Here is a 23605-nt window from a genome sequence, read left to right as displayed (position 1 = left end):
ATTAGCACAAAAAAAGTTATATTGGTATCTTTATTTTTGGTTTGAGAGAGAAATTACACATAAACTATTTTTAATGTAAGTTTTAAAAAATAGAATAAAGAAGTAAAAAATGAAATTTCTTCCTTGATTTCAGTCTCTCCCACTCAATCCCATTCTTCCCATCACCTATGCAGGTAGCCTAAGAGTCCCCTAAAGTAATCAACAGGTTCCTCACACCACAGTGAAAGCTATGTACCAAGAACTTCCCTAGCAGATTGACTTCCCTGTCAAATAGTTGTAGTGTGAGCAGTGGGTAGATGAACCTGTGTGGTTGAATTTATACATAAATACCTTTGGCTTCATTTAGAAGAGTTAAGTCTGCTAGTGGAGATTGGTGGGTTATTTTAAACTAAAGGCTAAAACGAAACAGCAAAAGAGCATAGGAAAAATCTGAACATCCAACTACTATGTTCCCACTTTCTATTACAAACAGATTTTAGTGCTGTGGTCATTTAGTCCATTGTTCAGAACTGTAAGCTGAATCATTAAGTCAAAGAGAGGAAAAGATAGATTGTAAACATTGTCCTCCCCGGACAAAGTTAAAATCATTTTGAGCATCTGGAGTTTTAGTTTGATTGACTTTGTGGAGAGGCTGAAAGGGGATTATTAATTTTTACTTTACTGATAGTAAAGGAGTCTCAAGTTTTACTAAAGTATGGATTTTCAAGCTCAGATTTTTTGTCCTCAAGTAACTGAATGCCTGCTGAATATGTAGCATTCTATTAAATGGGAAATAAACAATAACATAGGGAGAATGAGAACTGACGCTTTTATTAAGCTAGAAGCTTGCTATTAGTACACCTATTGATTAAAACATTATTTAACAAATCTTTTTCTCTCCCCATTTGGGTCTACTTTGCCTGGTTAGTTCAAGCATCACAGATTTTGAGAAGTAGATGTAACTTATATGTTTTTAATTTAAAGGGAAATCTTTCTAGAAGGAAGTAAGCAGGTAGGTGAGTAGGAAAGGACTTTGCCATGGATTTGGTATAGTCTGACAAAATAGGTGTGATAGGGAGGAGAGACTATTTAAAATGTTAGAATTTGTCTGAAATAATAGCCTGGTCAGCAAACTCAAATTCATGATTCATGTCTGCATCGGAATTTTGAAGGAAAGAAAGTTGGTGAAATTGATAAAAGTGAAAAATAAGAGATATAAAGAAAGAGGTTATTAGGGTGAGGTTAAGCAAGGTTCAATAAACTATTTATTCTTACTTTCCTGATTTTTTACTGTAAAATCAGTGTACTTTAGGGATGCTTAGATCCTTTACTCATCTCTCATCTTTCTTTACATATTTTATTTTCTTCTTTAGAATTTTGCTTAGCTAACCAGAAGGATTTGTTACATTGTCTTTTAGGTGCTATGAGTAGAATTTTAAACATGCAAGCTGACCTTTCAGCCCTTTTTGTGATCCTGCTTAGCTTGCCTATCTTTTATTTGATTAAGATTATCAAAGGGTACCCATGTAAAAAGAATTAATCACAAACTCCCTAATTTTCCCATTTACTTTCTGACACTGGTGGGTGGAATGGAAATCTATATTTACTAAAAATGAAAGCGCTTGGTTTATATTTCCTGATGAGACTTCTTCATACGGTGGTATTGGCTAGACTTGGTTCTCTAATGTAAGGTAAAATGGATAAGTAAAAAATGTCATTTTTAAAAATCTCTTGCTGCTAGTGAGGGTGTATATATTTAAGTAAATAGATGATTAACTTGTTACTCTGAAATGTAAATATGATCATTTTATTTTAAATTAAATATCTACATTTCAGTTTTGTAGTTTAAGAATTCTGTTATTTATAAATTAAGGTTTTCTCATTTTTCCATTTAAGTGGCAACTAATAACATAGATGAACAATCAGTTTTAATAAAAGTCATTTTTCCCCCACTATAGTTGTATTAGTTAGATCATTCAAAAACCACTGGCTGAGTATCTGCTATGTGAAGAAGTTAACATTGTCATTTTAGGGATTTGTTGCTTTCAGCTTCAAGTTCTAAATTGGTATATAGATCTTTCTATTGAGTAAAATGTAATATGAATGAAAGTTAGTTTGTATCTTAATACAAATTAAGGGAATTTGTTGTGTACAGAGAAATCCATTTACCTGGCTTTTATAAGTAATTATTATGAAGTTATAGCCTTTGTACCCATTTAAAGGTAGTATTTTACCCTCCTTTTTTTGTTCCTATTAAATATTTGACCTTGCAAAATCTCCTGACACTTGTTATACTCTAAAGAAAAACTTTGATTGATATTTTTTTCTTTATTGATGAAAATATCAATCAAAAAATTTTTTTAAAAAGAAAAATATTAATTTTTATTAAAATGTTCTATTATTTTATGTTAATGATTACTCATTTATTTCAGCCCTTTGTATTCAGCATGTCTCTATAGAAATAAACCTACATTTCTATGAAAAAAAAGAAACATTTTGAATGAAAAACTCTTCAAGTAGAAACATTGTTTCGTTAGAATATTTGTGTTCAGTCGCTGTCTTTTTCTTGTTGTAATCACACCTTGCTAAATAGTGCTAACATGGGAGCATAATTATTAGACTTCACAAATTAAATAAACAAGCTAAAGAAAAAAAATTTTTTTTACCACAAAAAATTGTACTGATTATTTTTGGCAAGTATGCCCCATTTCAGGGGCTGTTTGGATTTTTGGTTTATTTATTTTTTGTTTAGTTTTGTTTGTTTGTGGTTCCCATGATCCATATGTAGCTTTGTATGTATTTCATAAATAAGGTAATGTTTGAAGCATTTAAAACTCACCCAAAATGTAGCTAACAAATTGATTTAAACTTGGAATGAAGCCAGTCGGTGGGATAGAGGTATAACAGGGAATGAAAGATTGGGGTGGGTAGAATGGGAATCTATATTTACAAACCATATTCTGTGGTATTTATAATTATAATTGCTTTGGAATTAATATGACTTATCAGGGAAAGAAAGGGAAAAAAAACACTCCCCACCAAAATAAAAATGCATTTTCTTTTGGAAAGAACCACTTTATTTTCCTCCTTTCTTTTTCTTTTTCCTTTCCTTTTTTTTTTCCTTTTCTTTTTTTTTTTTTTTTTTTTTTTGTCTTTTTATTTTAAAGATATTTGGGCTATAGGGTGTATATTTGCAGAGCTACTAACGTCAGAACCAATATTTCACTGTCGACAAGAGGACATCAAAACTAGTAATCCTTATCACCATGACCAGCTGGACAGAATATTCAATGTAATGGGATTCCCTGCAGGTACACATTATGTTTTCGTTTTTAAATCACTGTTGTTTGAACTTAGGTATCTTCATTGGAAAGGTGCATATTTTTAGCTGATAAAAGCTACTCTTACTTGATTCTTTATATTTATGATTTGTCTTAATCAAAGATCCATAGAAATAGCAAAATTTGTAAAGTTCACATTTTAGCATAAAAATATTTATGGGTTTCCTGAACTTGAACTTGCAGGTGTATTTTTGTTTCTTTTTGTTGTTGTTGTTCTGTTTTGTTTTGTTGTTTAATATTTGAAATTATAAAATATTTGCAATATCTGTATTTAAAAAGGTGCCTTTAGTTCTTACCAGTGGGAATTGCAAATAAAATTCAATAGCATGCATTTTTGTCTGGCAGCACATATTATCCTGCCATTAATTACTTGGCACTTGAATATAAATTTTGAACATGATTTTTATTTAGGACACTTACAGAATCACATTGTATTGAATAATAGCATATTTTTCTCTATAATCTTTGTCAATAAGAACATTCTTTTTAGTGTTGTAGTACAACAGTCAGAATGTAGGTGAAAGTCGAGCATTCCAACAACCTTGCTTGTACTGATTTGCGGCAGGGAGAAAGTTGTTCAGGTGTCTCATCATGGGCATTAGATCTCTTCAGCTGTATCCCATTCCTTTGTTATACCACAGAATGATAGTTCATCAGTCACTAAAAACTGTGCCCAGTGGTCCAGAATAATGAAAATTTGTTTAAAGCACCTTTATAATTTTGGATAGTCGAGTACTTATTAGAAATTGTTTATTGGAATTTTTTCTCAGGTCACTATATCTCAAGACTAATACACATATATCTGGGAGTTTATAATTTCACATTCCCTTAGAAGGGTGTTAATTATCAGTAAATGCAGAATAATTACACAGATACTGCCTTTCTCCAACATTGCTTAACAATTCTGCCAAGACTGCTTTGTTGTAATGGGAATTTCATTTATTCACTGAGTATTTACTGACTACCTGCCATGTGCCAGGCACTGTGTTAAATATAAAATATTGTTGACTTAGATATGATCCTTGTCCTCTTCAAGTTTACATTTTATTGATCTAAATAGACTGTTTCAAGAATACGTATGGTTTGAGTAGATGGAAAAGAGTGGCCTTTGCTTCCCACTTCTGAATGGGTCCACCAGGGAAAAGAACATGACTTAAGATGGGGTGGAAGTGGGAAAGGCCTCTTTAGGAGATGATTCTTAATGTGTGGTTCAACAGTTAGGATAGGCTCAGCTTATAAGGAACTTGAAGGACGGGCAGCAGAATTTAGATTTGCTATGCTAAAGAGTGAGACTCCATCATAAAATTTTGAGAACTAGTAGCATGATTTATGTTACATTTTTAAAAGATCTAAGAATGGCAGTGGTTTATAAAAATCAGTGAAAAACAAGTAACTAGTCAGGGAAACCAGCTGCTTGCCTATAACAGTACTCCAGGTGTAAAGTGATAATAAGGATGGAGAATAAAGGACAAATGTATCATTTTTATAGCAAGTGTATCATTGAGGGAAAAGTTAAAAGATTATCTCAATATTTCTAGCTTGAGAAATTTACAAAATAGAGAAATCGAAGTAAGAAAATAGTTGAGAAAATTCCATTTAGGAGCTTAAAATATATATTTAGTTTACTTTAAAATATGTGATATTTGTGGAGGAAGGTAGCAAATATTTTTACAAGTAAATTGAAAGAAGCTCGAACCTCTAAAGGCCATTTCAAAGCTAATGGTGCTGTTCAGCTACCGTTATAGTGCTGTGCACCTAGTAGGCTCTCTTTTACTTTATCAAAGTAAATGTCCATTGGTAATGATGGAGAAAACAAGCTATCTAGCTGTGTTGTGTGAATAACTCTAATGCCAGCAAAACTAACTGAAACATTTTCTACCTAATATATTAGTAGTTAGGATTGTTTTTGTTATGTTATTGAAACTAGCCAAGGTCAACAGCTAATTAATATACTAGTTATATCCTACTTTATTCTACTTCAGATAATTATTACTGCTTACATAGATTGCTGATGTAAAAGCAGTGTATTTAATAAAGTGACAATAAGGAGGGCCATATAAAAAGCAGTGCACCTTAAAGCTGCTGAGGGGAGGACATTACATTTATTATTGAAGAGATTGGTTACTGATTTAACAAAGAAATTTGGTAGAAAAAAGAAAAATACTGATTTTACAGAGAAATAGAATTATTTAATAATAGAAATATTTATAACTTATTACCCTCTAGTTATAGAAATTGAGGTAACATAAACATAGTCAAACACGTAGAAAGTAGGCATTAAAAAGAGAGATAGAAAGGTCTAATTCTATACAAGGTAGAGTTGTATTTACAGTTTAAGATAAGATGTTTACTATAGCTTACCATTTATTTGAAGTCTGTGCTTTCATGGAGGTTAAAAGTATAGGAAATGTAATGAAACTGAGATGACCTTTATTAAAGTTCTTGAGACTAGGAATCTAGACAACATAAAATGTTATCAATGTATTTCACAGATAAAGATTGGGAAGATATAAAAAAGATGCCTGAACATTCAACATTAATGAAAGATTTCAGAAGAAATACGTAAGTTGGAAAGAAAATAGACCTTTTGTTGAGTTTTGCCTTTCCAGAATACTCAGCAGAAGATTGAGTACTCAACATAATAGAATATGCAACATAATATTATTCTAATAAGTAATTTTATATATTTACTGTAATATATATATATATTACATTGTGACCGTCTTCATTTCTTAAGATGTTTAAATGATATAAGAAAGGTGAATATCTAATATTAGCAGCTGATTTGGATATGAGAAAAAAATTTATTTTTTTCCATATTCATTACTTTCTGGAAGCATTTGTAGGAAGTAATTCTAGGCAGTAAGTGACTGAAATAAATAAGCCTTGCAAATAGCCACTTGCCTACCCATCTAGGTTGGGTAATTTTAAGCAAGTTTTAATAGAAAAGAAGGAATATTTCATTTATTTACAGTGTCAAATCAGGGGGTTGGAAGAGAGTAGTATATAGACTTACAACAAATTTTTTTCTTTTTATTTATTTAAGGCTGAGTTAAACTTTGACCCATATATATTTAAGATAATATTTGAGATAACATGCATGTGAAAACTATTCAGTATATATTATTAATGAAATTATCTTGCATGTAATCAGTGGTATCCGTTCAAAAGTGACCAGTGTGAATATTTAGCGAAGTATAAAATTGATTTAATGCCACTCTTTATGCTGATTATACCATTTTCAATATATATTCTATATTGATTATGATGAAAAGAATTCTGTGTGGAAAAACTTCAGCCAATGTAAAATTAACCTCAAATTTAATATAGATATCTCATAGTATTTCTCTTTCAGGTATACCAACTGCAGCCTTATCAAGTATATGGAAAAACATAAAGTTAAACCAGATAGTAAAGCATTCCACTTGGTAAGCTTTAACAAACAGTACTAATAAAATGCATTTTTCTCCCCTAATTGATTAGCCCATCCTAAGGCTTTATTGGGTCAATGTATATGGTTACTCAGCACATTTAGAGTACTTGAACAGTAAATGTGGAGATCCTGTTAATAAATACTAGTAAAGACATAAAAATATTTGTTTTTCCAAACCCATAGCATGATTTGACATGGTTAGATTAGATTTTCTCAAGATAGTCATTATACCAAGTTTATCAAGAACATTTTAAAATAGTTTACTAGATTTCATCAGTTATTTAAAAATTTCAGAGAAGAATCAAGAATAAAATAACCCCACCATTCAGAAATATTTTTTATAAATTATTTTGTATTTCAACTCTTTGAAAAAACTGTTCACAAAATTTTTAACTCCCAAGATACCTCTTATAAACTTGGGTATTAGAAGTCCTTCAAATTGTATGTATTAATTGCTTTTTTTGGAAGAGTATGAGCAATGCAGTATTTATCAGTGTATAATGGAAAAATGATGACCTGGAAACTGAATTAATCCATGTACTATCAAGATAATTTATGATGTGGTTTTATTCAACTATTGCCAACTTAAATTTATTTAAAATATTTCCAATTTTTTATGCCGTAAAAATTAAAAATGTTTTTTCACTTTATGTTTTCGAAAAAAGCTATATACCATAAAAGGGGGAATCTGAGGAATCAGATTGTATTTTGCTTTACCTAAAATCCTTTTACTCCTATATTCCCCATATTTTTTTTAAAATACATTTTTATTGATTTCAGAGAGGAAAGGAGGGAGAGAGAAAGATAGAAACATCAATGATGAGAGAGAACCATTGATTGTCTGCTTCCTGCATACTTCACACTGGGGAATGAGCCTACAACCCAGGCATGTGCCCTGACCAGGAATTGAACCATGACCTGCTCGTTCATAAGTCAATGCTCAACCACTGAGCCACGCCAGCCGGGCTATTCCCAACATTTTTAAATGAGTTTATTAAATGGGAATTTTTTTTACTTTGAAAGGATTAAACTTTCCCTTATTATAGGCCACTTGGAAAACATTTCTTCTGTTTCTACTTTTCTTCTCTTTCTACTGTTTCTACTTCTGTATCTTCTACTTATTTTTACATAGTCATATATCAGCAATTTTAAAACAGCATTCGACGTGTTATATTGCCGCAATGTATTATTATCCAAATAATGTTTATTGTAATGTACTTACAACAGGACCCAAATTAGAAGGTAAGTTAGATCCTTCAAAAGTATGAACTTATTTATTCTACAGAATAATAATAGTGATAGATCAATAGTCATTATTTAGGGGAATTACTCTTCCCCCCAATTCACTGCTACTCAGTGTAGGATGAAGTGACTCACACTACCATTACTGCTGAAATTCTAGAGATAGATCTCCTTTGCAGCTTATTTGCTTGTTTTAACTGTAATGATCTGTCTTGAGTGCACCCATCTGAAAGCTCAGCTATAACTCCCATTAAAACCGTTGTTGAGTATTTTAAATATCAAATCCATGCTTTCCTTTTCAACTCTAAAAATAAAATTGTGTTTTCATTAAAATATCAGATTACTAAAATTAAATTTAAATATCACCATCCCAAGCATTTTGAGATGCATTTTAAAATATATCTTGTCACGTCCTCTAATTGTGTCACCTCCCATGTCTAAGGCTCAATATGTCTATTAGTTCCTTGGTTTTTAAAATGTAGTCCTATTCCAGCAGTATTACAATAGTCTGGGAACTTGTTGAAAATGAAGACCTTTGGGCTCCTGCTCAGGACCTCTGGGAGTAGGGTCTAGCAATCTGTTTTAAGAAGTGCTCCAGGCTGATTCTATTGTACTCTAACATCCGAAAACTTACACCAGAGACTATAAGCAAAGAGAGCACTATTTAGATAATCCCTTAAATCATGTATTAAAATAAGATAGTCTAGTTCATAGAGCCTTGAGTAAACTATGTTTTAACCAGAAAAATACTGAGTTTTTACATTAGTTGACATTTCTATATGTAGTGATGGTGATGATGATGATGATGATGATGATGATGATGATGACAACTAACACTTATATAATGCTTTCTTTGTGCCAGGCACCATTTAATTGCTTTCCATATATTAACTCATTTAATCCTGAAAACAAACCTATGATAATAGGTACCAGTTTTAGTCTCCTTTTGACAAATGAGATTACAAAGTGGTTAACTAACTTGTCCAAAGTCACTCAACTAAAAAATGTCTAGTCAGGATTTTAACCCAAGCAGCCTCTTTCCAGACTCTCTTCTGTACTTAACTACACCTCCGTACTTTCCAAGTTCCATATCAATCACCATATTCATTTAGATAGTGCAGCACTGTCCAGGAGAACTTTCTGTGGTGAGCTGTGCTGCAGTGGGGTAGCCCTACCAACATGGAGCTATTGAGCTCGAGAAATGACCTGATGTGACTGAGAAATTGATTTTTTAAATTTAGTTAATTTGGATTTAAATCTAAATAGCTGCATGTGGTAGCGTATTATTTTTCTTAGAACTTTTTTAAATCCTGTTCTGAATTTGATAATTTAGATAATGTAGGAAAAAGATCATTGGTTTAGAGTAAGAAGATATAAGTTTAATTACTTCTTATAGGAGAACCACATGAGATAATGAATATTAGAATGACTAAAATGTGAATTACTACATTAAATTTAATAATTTTATCTTAATTTGGAGGAATAAATGCCCTCCAAATCATGGTGTTATTCATCACACAATATATACCTCCCATATATGTGCCAAGGGGTATAACTAGGAAAAGTAATACAGTAATGTTTTTATGACTTATGGTTTCAGCTTCAGAAGTTGCTTACCATGGACCCAATAAAGCGAATTACCTCAGAACAGGCTATGCAGGATCCCTATTTCTTAGAAGACCCACTTCCTACATCAGAGTAAGTGATCAATTTATTAACTCACCAGCATGATAAAAGTGGGGGAGGCCTGTTTTCTTTTAGTTGTCAACTCCAAGTTGCCACTCCTTTGACAGAGGGTCCCAATGAAATCCTTATGACAAGCGAAAAACGAGCTCTGATAGCTGAGTGTCACTGAGGGTTTTATAATGGAGAGGTGTTCCTGTTTCTCTGTTGCTTTCTGCAGCATTCTAGCATTTGCTTCACAGTCATCCAGTTGTTGGGTGAGGCTGGTTATGCATGTGAGCTCACTCACACTCACTGAGGTTGCTCACTGCGTTCAGTCACAGTTTGAGGACCAATTACAGATCCCATTCCTGGATAAATCTGTGCTCCCTGTGTCATCTTTTACTTTAAATATGCTGGGGAGGGTAAAAAGCATTTGTGTTTGAATTGTGACATTTTGTCTGAATCTACATTTTGGTTGTAGTCATAAAAGAGTAATGCTAGGATTAAAAAAAAAAAAGTTGAGTCATCCTAGATGATTATTGATTATTTTTATACAATGAAAAGTACTTAAATGACCTGCTGTGAAGTCACTGATGAGAAAAAAAGATTCATTTTGTCCCACTTGTAGGAAAGATTTTATATTATAAATAGGGAGACAAAGTCCATCTTAAAATGAACACCATTTAAATGAAGCATTTGAAATATTGATAAGTATACCAGAAGTCTTTTTTCTTCTTCTTGTGATCAGTGTTTTTGCCGGTTGTCAAATCCCTTACCCAAAACGAGAATTTTTAACAGAAGAAGAACCTGATGATAAAGGAGACAAAGTAAGTATTAAAGTATAGTTGGCAGCTTCTTGTTTCAGTGCTATCACAACATTTTCAGGTTTGTGTGTATTGTGTTCTCCTTCTGAGTTGAACTTTATTTTTCTGTTTAACCAATTGAGAAGAACCAGCAGCAGCAACAGGGCAATAACCACACTAATGGAACTGGTCACCCAGGGAATCAAGACAGCAGTCACACACAGGGACCCCCGTTGAAAAAAGTGAGAGTTGTTCCTCCTACCACTACCTCAGGTGGACTGATCATGACCTCAGACTATCAGGTATTTCGAGATTATTTTGTATTGACCTGCCCTGTCAGTATTTGCATGGGTTTGTGACCATTGGAAAATGTGATGTAATTAAGAAAAGGCCTTTGTGTACCTGGGGAATTACATTGACAGGAAGTGTTATTGGCATGGAAAAGTGCTGACAGTGATACAATAGAGAGAGTTTAGGCTTTGGCACTAGACAGACTTGGAATAGTTGAATTTAAATTATGCCATTTATTAACCGTGTGATCTTGAGCAAGTAATATACCATTTCCTGGCTTTAGTTTTTCATCTGTAAAATGAGACTGGCAAATAACTTGCAGTTGTTGTAGAAGACATGACAAATCTTAGCACCTTATAGTAGAAGCTCAATAAATGGTATCTATTATTTTGAAACAACAGTATACTATAGTGATGAAGAACACAGGCTTTTAAATCCAAGCTCAGGCACTGACTTTTGGGTAAAGCTCAGGCACTGACTTTTGGGTAAACCTCAGTAAGTGATTCAAATGTTCTCCGTTTTCTCATTTGTAGAATATGAATAATGGTAACTGTGAGGTTGTATAAGGATAAATGAGAGAACATATGTATGTAAGGCTAGCCTGACATAAGTGCTTAAAAATTACATGAATCACTTATATATTTTTTATTATATCATTAAAATTCTTAGTAGATTTATGGTACCCAGTAAGCACTAACAGTTGTGGTGGTGCTATTGATGAATATAATAATAAGAGCTTGTTGAGTACTCAGTTAGGATGAAGCATCTGTACTTAGGATGAAGCATACATTATTTTCTGTCATTTCAGAAAACTGAGGCTTGTAGAGGCTAACTAACTTGCCTGTGTGCATCCAGAGAGCTGGTAGTAGACCCAGGACTCCACTCAGATCTCACTAAAAGGGCTGCTGCATTGCCTACTTGTGGATCCTATCAAGTGACATTGTCAGTTCTTTTGAAGAAAGACCTGTTTTAAAAATTGTATACCACTTCCCTGCTTATTCTAATCATATTCCCAAATGACCTGGGTTTCAATGTGGGAAGGATACTAAAACTTTGATTAGAATTATTTACCTACTAAAAGAGAAAAAGAGATCTTGTTAAACTGATAAGGTTCCCAGAGCCTGCTACTGTAATTCAAGAATTAGATATTGACTCTTTGCTTTGGGTAAGGAGAGGTCCAGCAAGTCAACTAGGAAATCAAGGGCAGACATCTGGATGGGAAGCGTGCCTCCCTCTTGGCTCCAGAGCGTGTTTGCGCACTAAGGTGATGACATCCCTAGAATGAAGCAGAGCAGTGCTCCTAACCTCTGCTATTGAAACCAAGCAAAGGCTGCTGTTTTCTCTGTTGCTATTGTTACTGTTTGTGTGTGTGGGTGATTTCAGAAACAATATCTCTCCACTCTTTTTAAAATGCCATTTTTGCTAGGATTGGCAGAATTTAAAATTATATGACATATTAAATAGGCTTTGAAAGAGGAAAGTAATAAATTATGGTTAATCTTTTATAGTGCTTGTCTTGGGAGCTAATAGAACAAGAGAGGTGCAGGAATGTGAATAATAACAACATCAAACTCAGAGGACTCTAAGATCTACCACTGTTCCTTCCTTTTGTGCTATTTTTGAGAAAACCACTCTTATATTTCAGTAATTTTACTTTTATATATACCTTGTAGCAGAAAGTAAGATTCATTAGTTTAAAGGGCATAAAAATATTTGATGCCAAAGAAAATTATTCTGTAGTACCTTTTCTTGTCATACTCTTTAACCATTTGTGTGTGTATTGGGGAGGTTTCTACTGAAGAGACTAGCATGTAAGTTGCTTTGGTTTACTTAATGTATACATCATTAAGTTCATGATATAAACCTATCAAACAAATTAGTTATTATCAAGTGGATATAAAACAGCATAAAAAGGGGGTTACGGCTGTAGAAAAAAATGAACTCTACAGCATAACAATAGACTCAGCTCAATATTCGTTACTAGCAATACTTCTGACCTTCATAGAGAAAAAATGGTATTAAAAGATCTGGGGGTTTTGCCATTTTAATTGTAAAGCCTAGTACATAGCACAAGACTCTTAAGTTCTTAATGCCTTGAAATAAATGACATCTCGAACACACATGATCAGCCATGCTGGCTTGGGATATAACCAACTCATAGATTACATCTCTCCCTCAATCTCCTTTCTAGCGTTCCAATCCACATGCTGCCTATCCCAATCCTGGACCAAGCACATCACAGCCACAGAGCAGCATGGGCTACTCAACTACCTCCCAGCAGCCTCCACAGTACTCACATCAGACACACCGGTACTGAGCTGCGTTGGAATATTGTCAATGCACTGTTGCTAATGCTGCCGGACTAACTGTGCAGCTCTCTGCGGGAACCTGGTATGGGCCATGAGAATGTACTGTACAACCACATATTCAAAATGTCCAATAGCCAAGTTCCACCACTTTTCACAGACTGGGGTAGTGGCTTCCAAATTGTACCTATTTTGGGGTTAGACTTGAACAGAAAGTGCTAGCACAGTTTGTGTTGTGGATTTGCTACTTCCATAGTTTACTTGACATGGTTCAGACTGACCAATGCATTTTTTTCAGTGACAGTCTGTAGCAGTTGAAGCTGTGAAATGTGCTAGGGGCAAGCATTTGTTGTTGTATGTGGTGAATTCTTTCAGTGTAACATTATCTGACCAATCGTACACACACAAAAAGTTTAACTGGTACTTGAAACATACAGTATGTGTTAACTCAACAAAATAACTGAGACTCAAAATGAGATTATTTTGGTACACCTTTCATCCTAGTGTCTTATCAGTGGGTTGATTCATTTTCTACATTAATCAGTGTTTTTTGACCAAGATTATATTGCTTGGGTTTTTTTGAAAGTACAAAAAGCCACATAGTTTTTCCAGAAAGGTTTCAAAACTCCCAAAGATTAATTTCCCACTATAAGTTTGTTTTTATTTTCAATCTATGACTTGACTGGTATTAAAGCTGCTATTTGATAGTAATTAAATATATTGTCATTGATATAAACCTGTTTGGTTCAGCAAACAAACTAAAATGATTGTCATAGACAGTGTTTTATTTTTCCTGTTGGTGTTACTGATTTGTGAGCATGCTTTAAGATGAAAAAGCATGAACGGTGACTTCCTTAAAAAGGTGCGGCATCCAGTTCAGATATTTTGTTGATTTTAAAGCTGGTTGGTGTAGTGCTATTAAAATTTTATTCAGTTTGTTTTCTTTTTTAAAACTTGTTCGCACGTTGTTTAGGGTGCCCTTACTTCAGCAAAGGAGAAGGAGTAGGAGAGCCTTAGGATTTTTGAGGAAAAATAAACCCTATAACATACAATGTACTGTATCAAACTATTTTACATGAATGACACAAGTATTCTGAATTTAAAAAAATTGAACATTGTTAAAAACAAGGTGTTATGTAATAAATTTATTTTTCATAAATCAAAATATGGAGTCAGCTGTATTTTTATATAACAAAAGGTGTTTTATTTTACTTTAAAATGTGTCTTAACAAGTGGCCTCTAAGTCAATCTCCAGTTGTTTTCATTAATATCTGTCTTCTGCCTCCCTCATAGAGTAGTGATGTTTGATGTAATGTGCATTCCTTTCTGTTACACTTAGTACTGTAATACTGTAAGATATGAAATAGATAGCTTTCTAATTGAAAGAAGTTATGATGTGCCTTCCATTTCTAGACTAATGCCTAATTCTTTGAGACCAATTTGACTATCTTAACCCAAATAATATTTTCCCTCCCTCCTTCTGCACAAAATATAAAAGATAAAACAATTAACATTTTTCTTTAAATTCAACTCATTCATATAAAAACATTCTAAAGCAATTAAGAATGAGGAATACCAACACTGATGAGGCCCGACCATAGCAAAACTCATCAAAATGTACACTTTAAATTGGCAATTTGTATTGTATGTAATTTATGCCTTAAAGTTGATTTGTTTAAAATCTAATAGATATAAAACACATAGCGCATGCCTAGCATATAAGCATTTGTTAAATGTTACCTATTATTAGTGTTCTCTCTCTATGGGAATGTACTTTTTTTCTTAAGGCTTAAAATATGACCTAGTTCTAGCAAGTAAGTTACTCTTTTTAAGTCATTTCATGGCCAAACATTTCCTAGCCACTCATAAATCAACTTCAAGCTTTTACATGAGCATAAGCCAAGTGCTAGAGTATTGATAATCTCAGGGCTGAAATATTTAAAAGTACCTCTGAATTCAGTAATCTTTATTAAGTTTTTTCTTCTAAATTCTACAATGGTTAGGGGCTCCTGCTTCTCAAAAATTTTAATGAACAATTAATACTCTGTACAATATTCATCTCACCTGGGCACCTCTATGACATTTCTCATAACCTGAGAATATTCTTTGAAGGAGCAATAGAATTGATTTTGCTAGGTATTTACTAAGTACTTGGGATGTATTTAATAGTCATTAAGCCTTGTGGTCAGACTGAGCTAAAACAAATCACAATTTCTATCCTCAAATACGCAAGAAACTTAATTTAGTTGAGTCAGGACACACACATGGGAAACACAACAATGGAAGCCATTGGATCAGGCACTAAATGGAAGGTTAAGAACCATAACTGTTTTTCTTTTGAACGGACACAATAGTATGCTGGCAAAGGTTTCACAGGGCGGGGATTGGTGTGGAGCATCAGGAAAAACATAGGCTTTTGGGTCATGGTCCCACCAGTTACTTAATGTGAGGCCTTGGTCAAGTCATTCCACTTTCAAGCCCCTGTAAATAATAACTGTAGTAGTAACTGTGATGCTCTCACTGACTCGCAGAAATACTGAAAGGCACCGTGTAAAGCAAGCTATAAAATACCTGTTCAGAGTTGCATAATTAACTTTATTATCTCAGCTGGATCCTAACATAACACTGAATACCTAGCATGTGCTATGCGCTACATGACACATTTTACACATATTATTATTCCTCATAAATACCTGTGAGTTAAGTATTCTTTTTCCCATTTTACAAATGAGAGAAATGAAGTTCGGAGAAATCAAACCCTGTTCAAACTCAGTCAGCCATGTGGTAGAGTCAAATTTGCTTCCCCTCAGCTTCCAGGGCCCAGAGGAAGGAGTAAGCCTGGGATGGTCATGCATAGTGAGTGACCACTCTCACTCTGTCCAGAGCACAAAATGTGTCCTGGTTAAAATAGCTGAAGATGACATTGGTCAGCTTGTGGGCTGCCAGTGAGGTCTGTTCTTTATACAATTAAAGTCACTTGTAGGTGTGTTCTCCCACTTAGATCACAAACTACAAAAAGAATTTGTATTTTACTAGTTACTGATAATGTCTTTTGAAAGCATACTGAACAGAACTAATGGATTTAAAAACATGCTCATTTAATAGGCCCTAAAATCAGCTTGATTAATATGTAGTAATTGCTTTTCCAGTCGAGTTACTTCACTGGTAGAAAGTATGCAATATGTAAGTAAAAGTAGACAACTAACAATGCTCTCTGATTTAATCAAAAGCTTTTACTATGCCAAGTAATACTGGACTCTTCAAAATCCCTTTTGACCCCTTCTTCTAGCCACTGCTACAGTGCCCAGTTCCACATGGACGGTGATCATGTAGATGTGCATTCCTTTCTGTTACACTTAGTACTGTAATACTGTAAGATATGAAATAGATAGTATTTCATATACTTTGTCTCAGTTTCTGCTTTGGAGGAGCATGGAATCCAGGCTTTGCCTGGGGCCCTCTCAAGTATGTGTCCCTTCCTGCCATAGAGCTCGGATCCTTCAGTGCAGAGTGCCCATTGGATCCACTCTGAATTCAGGAAATCACAACTGGGATATGAGGAGGGGCTAAGGCCCATAGAGTCATCCTTGACCAATGTTCTAAAGGAGTCAAAAGGTAGGTGCTTCCTCCTTCTATTTCCAAAGCAGAACAGTTTGGAGCTGCATTTCATAAGGCTTTTTAGAAGATCTTAACAGAGTTGAGCACCAGTTGCCCAGTGTCAGCCAATAGAACAATGCGTCCTTGTATTGGTTTTCATTCCTTCCTTTCTTGTTCTCTCCCTTATCTCACATTACTGCTACCTGAGATCATATTTATAAGTAAACCACCTGCACACAATTCTTTGTCTCAGTTTCTGCTTTGGAGGAGCACGGAATCCAGGCTTTTAAAAGTTTGCTTTCAAATGGATCTTCAAAAGCAGTTGGTCCCTGGCCAGGTGGCTCAGTTGGTTAGAACATCATCCTGTACACCAAAAGGTTACAGGATCGCTTCCTGGTCAGGGCATGTTACCTAGGTTGTGGTTCGATCACCGGTCGGGGTGTGGGGTGGGGGTGGGGAGATGGAGACAGTCGATGGATGTGATGGATGTTTCTCTTCCCTTCCCCTGCTCCCACTTCCTCTCTTTCTAAAAAAAAAAAAAAATTCAATAAAAATACATATCCTGGGATGAGGATTAAAAAACAGTTGTCAATAAGATACCCATTGCTAGCGGAAAGTGGATGATATTAATTGCTTTGCAGCAGCATCCATCAAAATTACTAAGGTTTTCCCTGTGGTAGTTTGGGATGGGCTACAGGTGGAAGGTGGATCATTGGATTATGAAAAAGCTGGGGGTACTTGAACGATTTGAAACAATGGTATTTAAAATATTGTAGGATTGCCTCGCTATTGTTAACTGCTTTGGAAAAGTTAAAAAAAAGAAAATGACAAGCTCAGGTTAGCCAATTAGCAATCCAAGACAGGCTGTTAAAGTCAGAGAGTGAGAGTGAGAGTGAATGGTAGACTAATGCAAATTTAATGTAAATGGAACCAAGTAATAGCCCTAGTTGCACCTGCTTTGCTACATGTGTTATCTTTATTAGAACAGACCAGCATGGCCTCTGGCACTTCAGATGTGGCTTTTGAAATGGCAAACACATTATTCTCCATCCATAAAGAAGATAAAAAACATTTGATGTTTACCTGGGAAAGACAATAGTACAGTCTTCCTCTTGCCCCAGAGCTACATTAACTCTCTTTGTTATAATCTGCAGGAGGGTTACGTCAGGGAAAATTGGTGGAGTTGGGTGCTGACAGGAATCCAACTCTACCTGGACAAGAAATGTTCTGGCAGAAACATCCTGAAGTGACATTCTGGAACACTGGGGTTTATTTAAACACTTCCAGCTTCCGGGAAACAGCTTGCCTGATGAATCGTAGTTTATTTCAGCAGTCAGTGTGTTGGTGGCTCCCCACCTTTCCTCCTGTGGCAGACAATCCACATTCCTGGCACAACTTGTTAGAGCCAAAATAGACAATGATACTTTGAAATGCTGGGGTTCTGTGTTTTCATTGTGGGTATTGCTTATATCACTGAGGAGTGGGCAAGGAGTCTGGATACCCTTGTATCAACCTCTACCAACTGAAGCAACTTCCAGGAGATTTAAGGGAGGTGAAGCTGCACCTGTTTTTTGTTTGTTTGTTTGGGCCGGGGTGGGGAGGGGGAGGTAAACATTCAAAAACAATTGTATATATGGGAGAATTTAGAAAGCTGCACCTGTTTTTTGTTTGTTTGTTTGGGCCGGGGTGGGGAGGGGGAGGTAAACATTCAAAAACAATTGTATATATGGGAGAATTTAGAAAGCTACCATATATGCTCAGGAAGACACAGGCTCATATATAGCCTGAGAAGACCTTAAGCTTTCACCTTACCCTGATCCCTGGCACAGATACCCTACAACAATTTGTTAAAAGTACACAAACCCTGGGGAAGGTTTTTTAGAGTTTCCATATAAGATTCAAGTGTCCAATTTTCAAGAACAACAACAAAACAAAAAAATCACAAGGCATACAAAGAAATAGGAGCATGGCCCATTCAAAATAATAATAATAAAATGATACAAAATGTAAGTGAAGAAGCCCAGGTATTGGACTTAATAGACAAAGACTTTAAAAGACCTGCTTAAGGATGCTCAAGGAGCTTAAGGAAGACATAAAGACAGCAAACAATGTATAAACAAAACTTGGATATCAATAAAGAGATAAATTATAAAAAGGAACCAAAAATTCTGGAGCTGAAAAGTACAATGACAAATGTAAAAATATACTAGAAGGGTTCAGAATTAGATTTGAGCAAGCAGCAGAAAGAATCAGTAAACTTGAAGACATGACAGTTGACATTAACAACTCTGGAGAACAGAAGGGGGGAAAATGAAGAAAAGTGAATATAGTCTAAAGGAACTGTGGCACAACACATGTACTAGTATTGTGGGAATCCCAGAAGGAGGAGAGAGAGAAAGGGGCAGAGATATTTGGACAAGTTAATAGCTGAAAACTTCCCAAATTTATACCTTAAAGAGCTAGAAAAAAGAAGAAAGTAGCTCAAATATAGCAAAAAGAAATTATACTGATTACATCAGAGATAAACAAAATAGAGAATGGAAAAACAATAGATACATGGATTAACATCAATGAATCCCAAAGTTGGTTCTTTGAAGAGATGAGAATTGACAAACTAGCTAGACCTACAAAAAAGAGAAGATGCAAATAACTAAAATCAGAATTGAAAGTAGCATTACAGAATAAAAAGGATTATAGGAAAATACTATGAGTAATTGTACAATGATGAATTGGATAACCTAGAACAAATAGACAAATTACTTGACAAAAAATAACCTAAACTAAATAAAAAGAAATCTCAACAGACCTACAAAGTAAAGAGATTGAATCAATAAAAACCTTCTAACAAATTAATATCCTGGACCAGATGGCTTCACCAGTAATTCTTCCAAAAATTTAGAGAAGAATTGACACCAATCTTTCTCAAACTCTTACAAAAAAATTAAGAGGGGGGAACACTTCCAGAATCATTCTGTGAGTCCAGCATTACTCTGATAACAATGCCAGTTAAAAACATCACAAGAAAATTACAGGCCATCTGACATTTGTAGGCAAATTAGCTATAATTTCACACTGTATTCCATAAGGTAATTCCTTATGGATATACACTGAATAGCCAGATTATTATGACCACCTGACGTTTGTAGGCAAATTAGCCGTACACTGCATCATACGGGATATGGAAGCCGAAGGCCTGTTCGAACACCTTTGCTGTCTGCAGTTACCAAGATAAAACATCTCAATTCGCACAGGAACACAAGGATTGGACAGTAGAGCATTGGAAAAAAGTCATGTGGTCCAGTGAATCACATTTCCAGTTGCATCATGCAGATGGCAGAGTGAGAATTTGGCAGAAACAGCATGAAAGCATGCACCCCACATGCATGAGTACAACCCTTCAAGCTGGTGGGGGCAGTGTTATGGTTTGGGGCATGTTTTCCTGGCATGATTTGGGCCCTTTAATTCGTGTGGAACAACATCTGAATAGCACAACATACCTAAGTATCATTGCTGATCAGGTTCATCCTATCATGTTGATGGTGTATCCCAATGGAGATGGCTTCTTCCAACAAGACAATGCGCCATGCCACAGTGCTCATATTGTGCAGGAGTGCTTTCAAGAACATGAGACTTTACCTTGCTTAGGTGGCCCCCACAATCACCAGAACTCAATCCAATTGAGCATTTGTGGGGTGAAGTTAAAAGAGCCATCAGGCAGCTGGTTCCACAACCATCAAATCTCGCAGAACTGGATAGTGCTATTCATCGGACATGGTGTCAGATTCCTCACATCACCTTTCAACATCTCGTGGAGTCAATGCCAAAAAGAATCGCCGCAGTATTGAAGGCAAAAGGTGGCCCAACGAAGTACTGATGGGGTGGTCATAATAATCTGGCCACTGACGTTCAAATATATCCCACGTTCAAAGGCTGTTAAATTGAGTTGTTTACCCATATCTTCAGAAAAAAATCATTTCTACTGTCGTGGTAAACAACCTGCTTCCCTATTTATAATGGTCTGGCCCTCTAGCAACTTCAGTGTGAAATTATAGCTAATTTGCCTACAAATGTCAGATGGTCATAATAATCTGGCCACTCGGTGTAGATGCAAACATCCTCAGTGAAAACATTAGCAAATTAAATCTGATAGCATATTAAAAGGTTTATTTATCATGACCAAATGGTATATATTCTAGAACAGGGGTCCTCAAACTACGGCCCTCGGGCCACATGCGGCCCACTGAAAACATTTATCCAGCCCGCCGGGTGTTTTTGCCACCGCTGTGTGCATAGGAATTTGTTCATAGTTTTTTTTTAAACTATAGTCCGGCCCTCCAACGGTCTGAGGGACAGTGAACTGGCCCCCTGTTTAAAAAGTATGAGGACCCCTGTTCTAGAACAGTGATGGTGAACCTATGACACGTGTGTCAGAGGTGACACGCGAACTCATTTTTTTGGTTGATTTTTCTTTGTTAAATGGCATTTAAATATATAAAATAAATATCAAAAATATAAGTCTTTGTTTTACTATGGTTGCAAATATCAAAAAATTTCTGTATGTGACACGGCACCAGAGTTAAGTTAGGGTTTTTCAAAATGCTGACACGTCGAGCTCAAAAGGTTTGCCATCACAGTTCTAGAATAACTGTAAACCCATCCCTGTATGGTGCATGTTTACAACTGCTATTTTAAAATCCTTGTCTGCAACTTTCATCATCTCTGTCATTTTTTTAAATATACAATTTTATTGATTTCAGAGAGGAAGGGAGAGGGAGAGAGAGATAGAAACATCAATGATGAGAGAGAATCACTGATTGGCTCCCTTCTGCACACTCCAAACTGGGTATCAAGCCTACAACCCAGGCATATGCCCTGACCTGGAATCAAACGGTGACCTCCTGGTTCATAGGTCGACGCTCAACCACTGAGTCAAGCGGGCCAGGCTCATCTCTGATATTTTTAGGTCTATGTCTGTTGATTGATTTTTCTCCCACTTATGGCTCATATTTTCCTGCTTCTTTGTATAACTGAAATTTTTTTTCAACTTTATAAGGTAAAATTGACTAATCAATTTGTAAGATATTTAAAGTGTACACCATGTGCTGATTTTATATACATATACATTGTGAAAAGACTCATCTAGTTAATTAACACATTCATCACTTCAAATATTTATCTTTTTTTCTTTTAGGGTGAGAACATTTAAGTTCTACTCTCTTAACAATTTCAATTAGACGGTACAGTACTATCAATTGTAGTCACCATGTTATACATTAGATCTTTAAACTGTATTCATTTTGTAGCTGAAAGTTGGTACCCTTTTACCAACCTCTTCCTATTTTCTCCTTCCCCCATTCCCTCAAAACCACTTTTCTACTCTATGAGTATGACTTTCTTTCTTTCTTTTTTTTAGATTCCATATGTAAGTGATACCCTACAGTATTTGTCTTTTTCTGTCTGGCTTATTTCACTTGACACAGTGCTCTCAAGTTCTACCAATGTTGTCAAATATAGCAGGATTTCTTTGTTTCCCATAGATTAATAATATTTTATTATATATAATGAATATATATCTATACATATCTGTACATATAAAAGGCTAATATGCTAAGTGTCCGACCATCCGACCAGTCACTATGATGCGCACTGACCACCAGAGGACAGACGCTCAATGCAGGAGCTGCTGTGATGTGCACAGAGAAATGGCACTGTGGACCTGGTGCCCACAAACCAACACTCGACTTCTCCCAAGTGGGACACAGGCCCTGCCACCACCCCAGAGTGACACCCCACCAAATCGCAGCTGATGCTGCGGAGACCCAATGACACACAATGCAGCCCACAGCCCAGCCCAGCCCAGAAACTGGCTGTGGGCACCGGGTAATGATATCACATAGCAACACCTAGCTTCCTCTCCCTAGCAACTGTCCTCCTTGCAGTTCCTTCAGCCTAGAAACATGACTTGCTTTATAGCCAGGTGCAAACATTTCACAATTTAACCAAATGTCTCCTGTGCCTCATCTCATTTGATCCTCACAGAAGTCCTGGAGTAGGTATATAGGAGACTCGGTGGAATCCTATTTTCATTGGCCAGAAAATGGAGATTTAGAAAGCTTAGAAACTTGACCTGACTGAAAAGAAGTAGGAAATGGTGGACCTGGAAAATGACTTCAGGTTTTCTCACTGTGCAGAATATAGTTAAACACTGCTGCAGTTAAATATTTTACCCTTTGTTCTCCCTGTGTGATCTACAATAATAATCTGCTTTGTGTTGCTATTTACTGCCGTGTTGCTGACAATTACCTGAAAGAGGAGTTGGGGTGCTTCACTGAGCTGGAAAAAGTTTAGCTAAATAAGAAAGCAAGTCTAATTAAGCAAGTTTATTCTATATCTTTAAAAGGCTAAGTTGACTTGTGCATGCGCGATACATATAAAGCCCTCACTCGCACCAATCGCATGCGTGTGTTTCCATCTGTCATTGTTGATCATGAATTTGGTTGACACTTCTATTATAGAGAAAGGGAAAATAGCAATATTAAAGTATTTCTTCTAATTAACTTCCTTTCAATATGCACAAATCAATGTGTACTAGGCCTCTAGTATATATATATACATATGTGTGTATATATATATATATATATACATGAGAGAGAGAGAGATAAATATATATACTCACTAGAGGCCTATATACATATACATATACTAGAGGCCCATTTTATATATATATATATATATATATATATATAATATATATATATATCTCACATCTTTATCCATTCATCCATTGATGGACACTCAGAGTGTTTCTATAGCTTGGCTATTGTGAATAATGCTGTAATGAACATGGGAATGCAGATATCTCTTTGAAAAAGTAATTTAATTTTTTTGAGATATGTACCCAGAAGTGGAATTACTGGATCATATAATAATTGTATTTTTAATTCTTTG

At 35.2% G+C, this 23605-nt stretch overlaps 1 protein-coding gene across 6 annotated transcripts in view; it reads left to right on the top strand.

The window, feature by feature from the left end:
* The window catches only part of CDK8 (cyclin dependent kinase 8), a 163941-nt gene extending 149722 nt beyond the window's left edge, over window positions 1-14219 (top strand). For 2 of the 6 annotated variants that reach the window (XM_070409438.1, XM_070409443.1), the window contains 7 exons: window positions 3147-3290; window positions 5813-5882; window positions 6676-6748; window positions 9596-9693; window positions 10409-10487; window positions 10607-10765; window positions 12946-14219. In XM_070409438.1, the coding sequence (XP_070265539.1) occupies window positions 3147-3290; window positions 5813-5882; window positions 6676-6748; window positions 9596-9693; window positions 10409-10487; window positions 10607-10765; window positions 12946-13071 (749 nt within the window). In that variant the 3' untranslated portion in view covers window positions 13072-14219. The remainder of the gene's footprint in view (window positions 1-3146; window positions 3291-5812; window positions 5883-6675; window positions 6749-9595; window positions 9694-10408; window positions 10488-10606; window positions 10766-12945) is intronic. The other 4 variants (XM_070409442.1, XM_070409441.1, XM_070409440.1 and 1 more) reach the window with 4 other exon arrangements.
* Window positions 14220-23605: the final 9386 nt, after the last annotated feature.

The sequence above is a fragment of the Myotis yumanensis genome, unplaced genomic scaffold, assembly GCF_028538775.1.
Source record: "Myotis yumanensis isolate MYYU_CA2020_CCGP unplaced genomic scaffold, mMyoYum1.0.hap1 SCAF_3, whole genome shotgun sequence".
NCBI classification, from domain to species: Eukaryota; Metazoa; Chordata; class Mammalia; order Chiroptera; family Vespertilionidae; genus Myotis; species Myotis yumanensis.
This window is presented reverse-complemented; position numbering and strand designations above follow the sequence as displayed.